The 12,969-nt window shown below is 41.4% G+C and overlaps 1 protein-coding gene across 1 annotated transcript in view; it reads left to right on the forward strand.

Moving 5' to 3' along the window:
• The first annotated feature begins 7,095 nt into the window (after positions 1-7,095).
• The window catches only part of LOC146610716 (LHFPL tetraspan subfamily member 4 protein-like), a 33,691-nt gene continuing 27,817 nt past the window's right edge, over positions 7,096-12,969 (forward strand). Inside the window, exon 1 of the mRNA XM_085344572.1 lies at positions 7,096-7,504. Coding sequence (XP_085200698.1) covers positions 7,096-7,504 — 409 coding nt within the window. The remainder of the gene's footprint in view (positions 7,505-12,969) is intronic.

A 12,969-nucleotide genomic window follows, 5' to 3' on the forward strand; every position in this document is an offset into this window, starting at 1 on the left:
CCTGGTAGTGCAATCCCCTCAGTTCTGACTTTCCCTGTCTTTGTTGCCATCCAACTACACTTCTCCAGTACGAATGACATTCTAATATCATTACTGTGGATCATAGTGGTATGGATCAGTCCAAGATTTTAATGTACATGACCCCTCCATGTAGTGAAGTCATCTAATACCCTCAGCACGTTTCCACCGACATGCTTGACTGGTGTTCTTTGGGTCATATTCACCATTTAAACACTCCATTTGCTGTCCTGTTTCAGCCAGGACATCCTGTATAATGAGCAAAATTGGTCTGCCCCTTATTCTAACTTAAATGTCATGTATATTGACCATTACCTGCAATGTCACATACACTCCATATTTACACTATGCCCAGCTGGTTGAGTCTCCCAGAGTCTCCCTTATTTGATAGTTGAAAGGTTACCAACCCTACTATGGTCCCAACTGCCTTCAGTTCTTCAACATGCTCTTAGGGCTGATTCTAGATCTTTCTCATGATGATCCTGTGATTTTCTTTTTGGTTTTGTTTTCATCATATTATCTTATTATATTTTCACCCTACATAATCTGATCTGAGTTTAATATAATCTCATTAAGTTCATGAAAATACATTATTTATTAGCATATGGCTGAAATGCTAATTTGTGAAATTTTGTTTCTATCTACACATTTTCCCATCTTAATGGAGGAAGCCTTGCAAAGCTTTGTAGCTCTCTTTTCAGTATGTCAGAAAACAAATGGAAGCTTTTGTATTTTGCACAACTCTGTTGCTTGTGAAGCTCGCACACAAGAATTTCACTCACATGTGCTGTACCAATGTACCTGCACATGTGATGTGACAATAAAAGTGATTTGATTTGATTTGATTTGGTGTCAAACAGCAGGTACAGCAACATCTGGTGGCTCCCACATCTTAGAGCAAACCTGCAACAGTTGAATCAAAGTGTCAAGACATTAAATTATATATATAGTTTAAAGTCTTGACACTTTGGACTTCAGCAGGTACATCCATTCAAAATACAAATGTAATCATAGTGCTGCCTTATACTTTAACTTTCTATTCGAGAAAAAGGGTAATTGGTTATGCTACACTGAATAAAAATAATTATCAAATAAATTGTATGAATAAACTGAAATGATTGGAGAATTGTATACATTACTTTTGTTTTTATAGCTTGGCATCAGGAGAAAATTGTATAGTTATAATTATGTATAGTATTATATTTCATATATAATATATTTCGTTCTTCTATGTGTTATTTTACCAACCTATGGCAGAGAGTGCCAGCAGAACCAGGCTCAGGATATATAGGCAGTATAGAGATCATGAACAACAGGCAGAACAAAATGAAAAGTACTGTAGACACTCAGTAAGAAAAATGAAATGAAAGAGTGGCAATTAAATGGGACAACGCAGTTTAAAGTAGGTCCAAAGCAGGAAAGTGATGTGATGGACAGAGAGTTTATAGCTGTTGCTAACTTGTCAAACCCTAAGAACCAAAAGTAAGCCTGCTGACTGAGAGAAAGTAAGTTCTGTGTTAGGATGATCTGGTACTATGGGACCTGATTATTAAAGATTTTATATGTGAAAAGAATTTTATATGCAATTAGGGACTTGATGGGGTCGCAGTAAAGAGAAGCTAATATGGGAGAAATGATCTCTTTCTCTCTGTTTCACCTGTCAGTATTCTCATCGCAGCACTGGATCAGAGGAACGCTTTTCAAGGAGCTTTTAGAGCAACCTGACAATAATGAATTACAATAGTCCAGGCTAGAATTAATAAATGTATGGATTAGCTTTTCAACATTGCTCTCAGACAGGATGTTTCTAATTTTAGTGATGTGGTGCAGCTCAAAGAAAGACGTCCTGCATATTTATTTAATGTGCACGCTGAAGAACCTGTCCTTTCCGTCAAGGGTAAAGGCCATTCAGAACATCATGTTTCTAAGCCCTTTAGGGTAGAGTACAGTAACTGCAGTTTTGTGTTTTTGTGTGTTCAAGACATACCTGTAGTTTCATTGATTTGTGCCATATGGATAAAAATGAAAATGTATATTATGTATTCTAATAACATTTCTTACAAGAAGCATGTGTATTAAGTGATTGTCCAGGTACAGAAACCTGTGGAACTCATACAATAATTTATATGTGAAGAAGTCCCTCTCATTATATGAATGCTGTACTGACGGTTAGCAGTAATAAGTAGAGTACTGCCATGAAATGAACAAGATTTGGGCTTGAAAGCAGAAACCAAGAATAAATGTTCAACAGATGTTTTTACACACAGGCAATAAACACTGAACTGCAACAAGAGAACTGTTTGAATGTCTTCTTTCTGGGCAAGCAGATGGACAGCTTTCCTTCTCACGTCTCTTCCTCTCCTTAACTCTTTCTCAGCAGGTTTCCTTTTCTTGCAGACAGGTGTATCTCTGCAGACCCATGATGTCTGGAAGCATCTGTGCAGAACATATTCAGGTTAGTCAAAAAAACAACAACAAAAAAAAAAACATACTACACGAGGAGCCAAATAACACCACCACAGTCAGTGAAACAATCTGGCAGCAGCTGAGGGAACTCTTTAGCCTTAGGTAGTGGGTGAGTAATCATCAGATTGCACACAGGTGAGTGATTATTGAACCGCTTCCAGGTACGCAGGCAGGAGAAGTGCACGAGCCGGGACAAGGCTCCAATTCCAAAACGCACAAGCAGAATTATAAACACACACACACATAGACAACGGAAAGAAAAAGAAGACCATGACAAGTCCACAATCAGAGGCCATAAAAAGAAATAGATGAAGTGTGGGGGACCAGAATGAGATATGTGAAAGACTTCACGGGGCAATCGTGGCTCAAGAGTTGGCAGGTCGTCTTGTAATCGGAAGGTTGCCGGTTCGAGCCCCGGCTCAGACAGTCTCGGTCATTGTGTCCTTGGGCAAGACACTTCACCCGTTGCCTACTGGTGGTGGTCAGAGGGCTGGGCAGCCTCGCCTCTGTCAGTGCGCCCCAGGGTGGCTACAATGTAGCTTGCCATCACCAGTGTGTGAATGAGTGGATGACTGGATGTGTAAAGTGCTTTATACAAATACAGGCCATTTACCATTGATATATTTAAATGTACTTGGCAGCATTTTATGGAGTCGTCGTGCTAGTGACTCTGTTACTTTGTTATTGCTGGACATATCTAGAAAGAAGAGAGGAGCTCGACTGTTTACAGATCTGCAGGCTTTGTGTTAAGAAAACACAAAGAAATTAAACTCTTGCAGCTGAGTGAGACGTTAACAAGTAAGTAAAACATTTAGCTACAGACATTTTCTTACTTCCTTCAACTTTGTCATTTACTCAATAAATTAATGAATTAATTAAAAAATTAAGCCATGCACTGACATGCATTTGGACTTACTTTTACATTGCCCACTTGCACTTCACTATAATTGCAACAGATGGCACCCTAATACAAGATCATGTGCTGTGATGGAGTACTGCACAATGACATGGAGGCACGAATGAAAGAGCTCTGTGTTAAAGATATCTTTGGTGATGCGTTATGCATAGTTATAATGATATTGTTACAAGATATAGCAAAAACACAGATAAAGATAGAAGTTGGTCTTCTTCTTCTACAGTGGTGTTTTACTGCTGTGTGAGGCCGACACACACGCAGCCTTACAAAGATTCAGACGCAAAATTCACAAACCCTCTGCTGCCCTCCATGAAAACTCCTCTCATTCCTCAAGAGGCATCCCCTATCTGTGTACAAGTCTATTTCCTTCCACTCACATGTCCTCACTTCAGTAGTTACACTGCACCTTTTGCACTCACTCTGCCAGTGTTAGCACACAAGCACACATGCTAGTGGCGCACACACGCACAAACACACACAGCTTGTCAACTCCCCGCTGCTGCTAACAGATGACAGGAGGCCTCAGGATGAAGAAAGACAGTCAGTGTTGTGCTGTGGAAGCACGGGGCAAAAATACATGTTTGTTTAGACAGCATCCAGATGTGCTATGTGTGTTCTGAGCATAAAGTGCAGCCAGAAGATGTTGAAAGGAAGGATGAACCGGGTGCACTGGTAATCCAGTTGCTATGAAAATTATAAGCCATGCCTAAACATGAAGCAATGCACTTTTGTTTCTCCGGGTTTCTCTTTGTGGGTTTATTTTATAACGCTATGCTAATTCAAATGCAACTTCCTTGAAGGCTTTATTCTGGCCTTAACACCAGTCACTGTATGCAACAGTCTTTGTCTGCTCCCTCCTCTAAAGCATGATCTCACAGACCTCTGTCTTGGCCTAGTTTTATATGAATGTGAAATCTTGAGGGTAGATGCACCCCCCCCCCCCCCCCCCCCCCCCCTCCCGGTGAATAACGGAGCTTTTTATGGACAGAGAATGAAGGCTTCAATAGTTAAGGCAACATCTGGCTCTGGAGAAGCCAGAAGCCTGAATAAAGAAAATGCAACGAATGACTGTTAATGTGGGTGATTCTGTTGTGCAGGAGCAATATTGTGCTTTCTTATGTGGAGATATATGGCAGTGATAATTTGTTACGTCTCTTAGGATGATCACTACATGTGCGATTAGAGGAAGAGAGTTATTTAGTTTGCCAGATGTTTTATGGTAGTCTGGTGCATTCGCAGACATTTCATCACCATCTTGATGAAATGCCTTTTTTTTCATAATTTATAGTTCCCTAAAGCTAAAATAGATTTCTTTCAGAGACACTAATCAAACTTTGCTTCAGTTCTTACTGAAATAGTTCATTATGTGCCTTTTATCAGTTGTTATGAAGCAGCAACTCCTGGCTCTGAAAAACGCAGCAGTTCCCTGGAGTTCACTTGAGGCTGGCTCCCAAAGCGAGTCAGTCCCCATAGACTCCCTGCTAAAATGCCCAAGTTAAAAGTATTAAAATCATGTTTTTTTAAATCCTGTTTTTTCCATTACCCCATTTGCATACTGCTGAGGCTAGCGAAGTAGTCGCTGATGGCTTGCTATGTGGTTCAAACCCTCCAAGATGTTTATAATACAGTTCTGTAAAATCGATATTTTATTGATCGGTTATTTAGCAATAATTAGCACATATTTCAATCTGTGTGTTATATCCTTACCATTTACAGATGCTAACCGACTGTGCTTAGTATTCCACCCTTTCCAACACTTCTGTCTCAATGAATAAATGAATAAATCAACATCACAGTTTTTGATGGCTGCTTAAAGGCTAATGCTGAAGTTTTAAAAAAGGAAACAGTCTAGAAACCAGTGGGTGACAGCAAGGTTGTTGTGTCCATCTTTTAGGTACAGTTTATAGTTGTTCTCACTCCCATGTATGTGTCACTACTTGGCCTTACCAATTGCCTGATAACACTCAAACGGGTTAAAATGCTAGAGTTCACATTTCTAGCTGGTTAGTCAGATAGAACAGACCAAAAAACAGCAGATTAACAGACAAAAACTAACAAAACAATAAATAATAAAACCAACAAACAAACATCAATCTACTACAAGCTTTTCAAATATGCATAGCTAGTATTGCCATGCATGCATTTGAGAGATGTATCTTATATAGCGCTTTTCTTTTTAAACAGCATGCCTCTTTCACCCAAACACTTGTTGTTCTACGTTTAACTGATTTCTATCTAACATTCACACACAGTACCGTGAACGCATCGGCAGTAACTAAGGGTTCAGTATCTTGCCCAAGGATACGTGGACACGGAGACCCTGGCAGTAGGCTAAGGGGTCGAACCAACAACCTCCCCGTTAGTAGATGACCTGCTCTGCCTCCTGAAACACCCCAAGAGCACAAAAACGGGGGGGGGGGGGATGCTATGTAACATGAAAAAAAGTCTGTATTTCATATTTAGATTTTGCAAATTAGCCCGTTCATGATAGAACTGGAATGGTTTGAATCCGTGGGTGACACCATCGTGGTGGTCACTGTGGGTCCGGAATATTTGTTGGTGTGATTTCAAATTTAAGGTGAAGAAAGGCTGAGACGCGCTCTGATGCAAATCCGCCCCCCACGCCTCTCCACCCCTTATGCTGCTGCTGCGCCCGCTTACGTGAACGCGCTCCAGCGCTGTCATCAGTACAACATCAGCATCTTTCGGGGGGCGCGCAGAGAGAGAGGGAGAGCGAGAGAGAGAGACGGGAGGAGGAGGAGGAGGACGGAGAAAGCGAGAGAGAGAGAGGTCTGAGACACACTGGATAAAGGCGACAAAAAGCACGATGATAATGGAGTCGAGGCGGTGGAGGATGTCGGATTTACGAGAAAGGACTGTTGAAATTTGACAGAGGGCTCGTGTTAAAGGCTGGTCTCCATCTTTTTTTTTTTTTTTTTTTTTTTTTGGTTTTCCCTTTTTCGTTTCACCGCGTTTGATTTTTTTTGCCCCCCTCCCTCCCCCCACATGCTGCGTGGACAGTAGAGGCGAGCAGAGGAAGGGGAGCACCCCGCGGATCCCTGGGAAGCTAAAAACGGGGGTCCACCGCTGGCGCTACAGACATCTCATCTCACGGATGGTAATAAAAGGACATCATGATGAAGACAGCTCTGGACTGATGGATGAGGATGGAAAAGCAGCTTTAACCCCCTCCACCCAGCGACTGTGAAATAAAGGGGGGGAAATCCTATTGTGATTTTTTTAATTGTTAATCATTTATAGTGTAGCCCTGAGGAAACGAGCCTTAGACAGCAATGTTGAATCACTGGTGTTAGTAAATTATTCATTAGGAGTATAGGTAGGCTATGATTTTTGTATTGCTTCAATGTAGCATTCCCATTATTCTTTCCCCCCCACTATGTGTAGTCTTGTAAGATCACACACATATGTGCAGGTCTGGTTTTATCGTGTGCTTATGTAGGCCCTTTTAACAGCCAAGAAACAGCCAAAGCGAGGGAAACATTAGCTTTCGTGTAGAAGAGAAGAGATTATCTGAATAGTGAGGTGTGTCGAGCTGTGCGGGGGCTTTTACATCTTTTACATCTTTTTAAAAAAAAAAATATATATATATATATATGAGAGTGTAAAGAAGAAGCGGGACGGGGGTGTAAAAAATATCTAAGAAGAAGGAGAGGGGAGAAAAAAAACGACCAAACATGTTGCCTTCCCAAGAAGCCTCCAAGATCTACCATGACAATTATATGCGCAACTCCCGAGCCATCGGGGTGCTGTGGGCCATCTTCACCATCTGCTTCGCCATCGTCAATGTGGTGGTGTTCATCCAGCCCTACTGGATCGGCGACAGCGTCAACACGCCGCAGGCCGGCTACTTCGGCCTCTTCCACTACTGCGTGGGTACCGGGCCGTCGCCCAGCCGGGAGCTCACCTGCGTGGGCAGCTTCTCCGACTTCAGCTCCATCCCGTCCGGAGCCTTCAAGGCGGCCTCAGTGTTCGTGCTGCTGTCCATGGTGCTGATCCTCAGCTGCATCGCCTGCATGGCACTCTTCTTCTTCTGCAACACCTCCACCGTTTACAAGACCTGCGCCTGGATGCAGCTGCTGTGCGGTAGGCATCCCCCCAATGTTTGTGCCATGTGTCGCTTAGAATGGAAAGTGTGTTTGGAGTCGCGGGGAACCAAAGAAACGTAATCAGGTGAAAAACACCCCCAAACCAATCTGGCATTTCTGCTTCATTTGCAGCAACCACTGGTGTTGGTGTTGCTGTGTTCAAGGATGGATTCACCAAGGCTCTGGTCTTTAAAATAATAATGATAATGTTCACGTAAAAATGGATAGCCACTTAAAATCCGCTGGGCTCTCTTAGATAACGGAAGGTATCATAACAATGCAACCTTATAGGAAAATGTTCAAAACGATTACAAAACAAGGGAGACGTGTGAGGTCAGAGTGCTGAGAGTCAGCGGCTCAAGCCTCCGTAGACTCGGGAAAATCTCCTGACTTCTCGAATGAGAAAGGTGAAAGGTGTAGTCTTTAGGGGTGTATAGGCTATGACTCATTTTGCATCTTATTAGAGGTGAAATACAGCTTTTATTCCAATATATTTATTTGTTTATTTTTAAACTCCTGCAATGACAGCCGGGAGACAGTAGGAATACATTTTAGCGAAGCGCACTGGAAGCAATAAGGCAGGCAGCTGGAGCGCCCCAGAACGTAAGCATTGATATTCTGAGGATACACCACAGCATCTGTAAGGAAAGCGGCAGGATCACTGCTTTATGCCGATGTAATGCCAATGCCATTCATTCACTCACTCCACCCGTTTGTAGAGGATATGATGAGGTCGGGTGTGATATGTGCGATGCGACGGAGATGTGAATTGCTGTGACTGAGGGCTTATAACGGGCCCTGTTGCTATTTTCAGGGATGATACCCGGTCGATTGGATTACTGTGTTCAGGGGAGAGATGCTTTGTCCCTTCTTTGTGGTTAGATTGTTAGATTACACTTAGAAATGATTAGGGACAAATGGTGGCTTTTCCAAACACATGGACACACTGAGTTCCTGCTGTCTTCTTGGGATGTGGAAGAACAGACGTAGCTTCGACGGTTCAGTTTAGATCTGTGTGGCTGCCACAACTGTAGATGCTTACTGAGATGGTGCTGTAGTAGAAACAAGGGATTTTTTTTTCTTTTTTTGGAATCGCTTAAATATCACCCGTCACTGGAAGGAAGATCAGGATGTCTGCGATTACCAGAGGTTCATCTCCAGGCATTACTGCATGTTTCCTGACATTTAATGGCATTAGCCATTAGCCTATGGAAGGATTTTTAAATGAGCAAACAACAAAAGATGCACGATTACAAGAGACCAGTGGCAATCTAAATTAAATACTTATTTGAGAAGCTGGAATAAAAAATAAATCAAAATAAAATAAAGGAATAAAAGAAACCACAGCCTCTTATCTAACGTGAATTTGTTACTATTTGTGGTGTTTTAGCGAACATAACACAGACCCTTCATTGTGTTTTGGGTCACATTTTTGTTCCCATTTGTTGTGTTTTGGCTAACAATATACACTTAGAAATTTTGTATTCTGTGTTGTTTCTTTTGTTTGTGACTGTTGTGTAAGAAAAACTGTCAGCACATTTATGATGAGATGACCACGTTAGCAAGATTGGAGCAATGAGTAAAGTGAGCTCGGTGCAGTGCATCTCAGAGGGTGCTAAAAAAAAAAGAAGAAAAATTCATGATCCGTCTCATATAAGCAGTTCTCCTAGCGAGCCTCCAGTGTATATCTGATTTCTTTATAAGCTGATCAATGTGATAAATAGGCCAGGCAGAATAGCGTGGGAGTCAGTTTTCTGTACAGAAACAGTCAGCATACTGAATGAGAGGGAGGGAGGATGACGGGGAAGCAGAGAGAAAGAGATCAGCACTTTTTTTCCTCCTGTATTGTTCTTTTCCTCATCCTCATCTGCCCACTCTGTCCTCTGTTGTGCCGAGTGTGTCGAAATCAGCAGGAATCAGACACAACAGCAGAGGTACAGATTTTGCTTTCTTTATCAAAACCCGTATGGCTTAATAGAAATTGAACCTCGGTTTTCCCGCACACAATTAATCAAGCACAACAACAGCAAGGAGCTTTTTATGAGGAAAGATTCTAATGTTTTACATAAGAATGTGGGTAAAAGGAAATCTGCCTTTCTTAGTTGTTGTCTTGTAAAATTTTAATCACGGATCAGTGAACACTGTTGTTCAGTCAGAGCTGCTGGTGTCTCATGTACATGTGGTCTGGTGACACACATGTGGTGCTAGGGTGGCCTTACTCTTAAGTCATGACATTTTAAAACAAACCACAACCTTTTCCTGAATTTAAGCTCTATGAACAAAAGTGCTGGGCCACACACACCTACAGGAGGTGCTAAGCTGTGAAGCTCCTGGTGCACAGGTTTTGTGCTGATGTTAATGCCAGAGGATGTTTGGAAGTCTGCAGTTATTGAGTCAGCAGAGCTTTCGTGGCTAATATGAATAATGTAACTCAGCAGTCTGCAACCCTGCTCTGTAACTTCACGTGGTTGGCTCATTCATGGCTCACTTGCTATGGTTTCCACTTTGTAATAATACAAGAAACCTCATAAACTTGCTCGTTGCAATAGTGGTATCTAATTCCAATGAGCTTGTTAGAACGACTTGTTCTTTCACACTTTTGTAGAAGCAGACAACATGAATAGGTACTTGATTTTACTGAAAACACCTCAATTGAAAGATCAAGGAGTGTAATACATCTAATACAGTTTATGTGCTCTTCAGATACAACTTTATAATAGCAAGTCAGTTCATTTTAATCCAACAGGGTGCCTATTTTCTAAACATTTGCATAGTTTCATCAGTATCAGTTACAGATTTATCATCCAAATACTGTTAATAGATGGATTAAAGACCAGCTGCTAACCAATTAGCAAACACTAATACTCAGTTCTTTGTGGTTTTGATTTAACATGGTGCTGGAAATATTCTTTAGAGATTTTAGTCCATAGTCATGTGATAGCATCATACAGTCAAAGGAGCTTGCAAAGATAAGCGTCTGGACTTCTTTAAGTTGCTTGAAGACGTTTCACCTCTCATCCTAGAAGCTTCTTCAGTTCTAAGGTCAAATGGTGGGGAGTCCCAGATTTAAACCTAGTGGGAGTAACCCCCCAAAGAGGGACAAAAGGACCCCCTGATGGTCCTCTAATCGCCTGAGCCAAGGTGCGAAACTTGGTGTGGGTCCCAATCTCCAGACGCTTTTCTTTGCAAGCTCCTTTGACTGGATGACCTGGATGACTGAGAACCTTCACAGACATAGCATCATACAGTTACTGTAGATTTGTCGGTTGATGTGAATCTCCTCTCAGTTATTGTTCTCAGCTGACAGCAGCTGCACCCAGTTGGTCATCTGCTGCTGTAGCCCATCTGCATCAAGGTTTAACATGTTATCCATTTAGAGATGCTCTTCTGCATACTTGGTTGTAGCTACTAGTTATTTGAGTTCCTGTTGCCTTCAGCTTGAAGCAGTCTGGCCATTCTTGTGTGATTTCTGACTCCAACAGTGCATTTTTGCCTACAAACTGTCGCTCTCTGTATATTTTACCTTTTAGACCATTTTCTGTAAAACTCTAGAAATGGTTGAGTGAGAAAATCTCTGCAGATGAGCAGTTTTGCAGTTCTCAGACCACGTGTCTGGTCCCAACAAACATGGCACATTAAACCCACTTTAAACATTCTTCATTCTGGTGCTCAATTTGAACTTCAGCGAGTCATCAGCATGTCTGAATGCATTGAGTCGCTACCATGTGATTGTCTAAATAGAAATTTGCATTAATAAACAGTTGAACACGTGTATCCGATACAGTGGCTGATGAGTGTACGCTTAGTGGTTCCTTTTACAGTTCAGAAGTTGTGTTCTGTGGCTGTTACGTTATGAACGGGGGATTGTAAAAAAAAATAGGTTTGTGGAGCTATTAAGAAAATCTGAATGTGAGGCAGATATAAATGTTTTTATTAGAGATGATTGGGTAAATACATTTTATAAACTGAAATGAGACTGGTTGATTTTCCTAAAAACACCTCAAACTATGTTTCTTAACTCTGTGAGATATAAGTTATCATTGTTGATGATCCTAATCTTAACCCTACCAAACCCTTGTTTTAGAGAGAGGCAAAAAACACTTAGGAAAAAGTGTAAAGTTTTTAATGCTTCAGAATTTTTGCTTTCTTTGTCTCCTGATTGCAAGACATGGCCGCATGATTTAAAAATTAAATATTCCCATTTAATAGGGTTTGGGTTTGTAATATCACCAGTGGCATTTCTAAAAAACGACCTAAAAAAGCAGAAGTATAAATTAACAAAAAAATTGCATTACAGAGGCAAAGTACTACAAAATTCACATTTCTATAGCATTCGCTCTAAGTTACCTGAAACAGGTAGGCCACCTCCTCCAGGAGGTCCATAACCCATCAGCAGGACCAGTGTCTGCCCCTTCGTGCAAGGTGGAACAGGCTGAGCACTGCCAAAGCTACAAAATGACCTCAAGGAGGACACTCGTGTCAATGTCACTGACCAAACAATCTGAAACAGATTTTATGAGGCTGGCCTGAGGACCCCACATCCTCTAGTGGGCCCTATTCACAGGCCCATGAAATCCTTGGACTCATTGTCAGATCCTCCCCTGGTTCCTGGTGGTGCACAACAGTGCACTTCATCATTTGGCAAGAGTATGCAGACAGTTCCTGGAGGATGAAGGAATGAAGGAACTGATACCACTGACTGGTCCCCATACACACCTGACCTAAATCCAACAGAATACTTCTGGGACATTATGTTTCGCTCCATCTGACACCACCGGGTTGAACTTCAGACTGTCCAGGAGCTCAGTGATGCCCTGGTCCAGATCTGGAGATCAGATCCTCAGGACTCCATCTATTGTCTCATGTTGTCAACATAAGTCACTTTCAGAAAATCACTTTAATGTTTGGGGTGTCTTTGAATTCAGCCCTCTGTATGTTGATCATTTTCATTTCCATCAAATGATGCGGCATCCTTTTTTCCCCTAACACATTACCCAGTTCATATCAGTATATAGATGCAGCATGATTTTTCCCTAGTTGACATCCAATGTGTTTTCAAAGTGTTCCTTTAATTTTTTGAGCAGTGTACATAAGAATTAAGCAGTATGAGGAATCAAGTGCATCAAATCAATGTAGCAGTCCTGAGTCTACTGAAACAACAGATAAACGCCCCTTCATGTCCACCATCCAATGCCCTCAGGCGTCCTGATGATTTAGAAATCTTTGTTGAACAAAATTAACAAAAACTGAAGATTTGCTACATAAAGGTTCTTTTTTATGGCGAAAGGGTTGTATGTCCCTCTCTAAAGATCCAAATACATTACTTTTGTAAGTCGTATAAAAAAAGGATGGAAGATTAGATCCAGAATTTATTGCTTACCATATAAGATAGCTAATCTTATATGGTAAAATTATAAAATATGGTTATATATAGTTATAAAATGTCAGTTTTATTTCCTCTTT

The sequence above is a fragment of the Diplotaxodon limnothrissa genome, linkage group LG20 (assembly GCF_057381915.1).
Source record: "Diplotaxodon limnothrissa isolate DT_005_m linkage group LG20, D_limnothrissa_male_GT1.1, whole genome shotgun sequence".
NCBI classification, from domain to species: Eukaryota; Metazoa; Chordata; class Actinopteri; order Cichliformes; family Cichlidae; genus Diplotaxodon; species Diplotaxodon limnothrissa.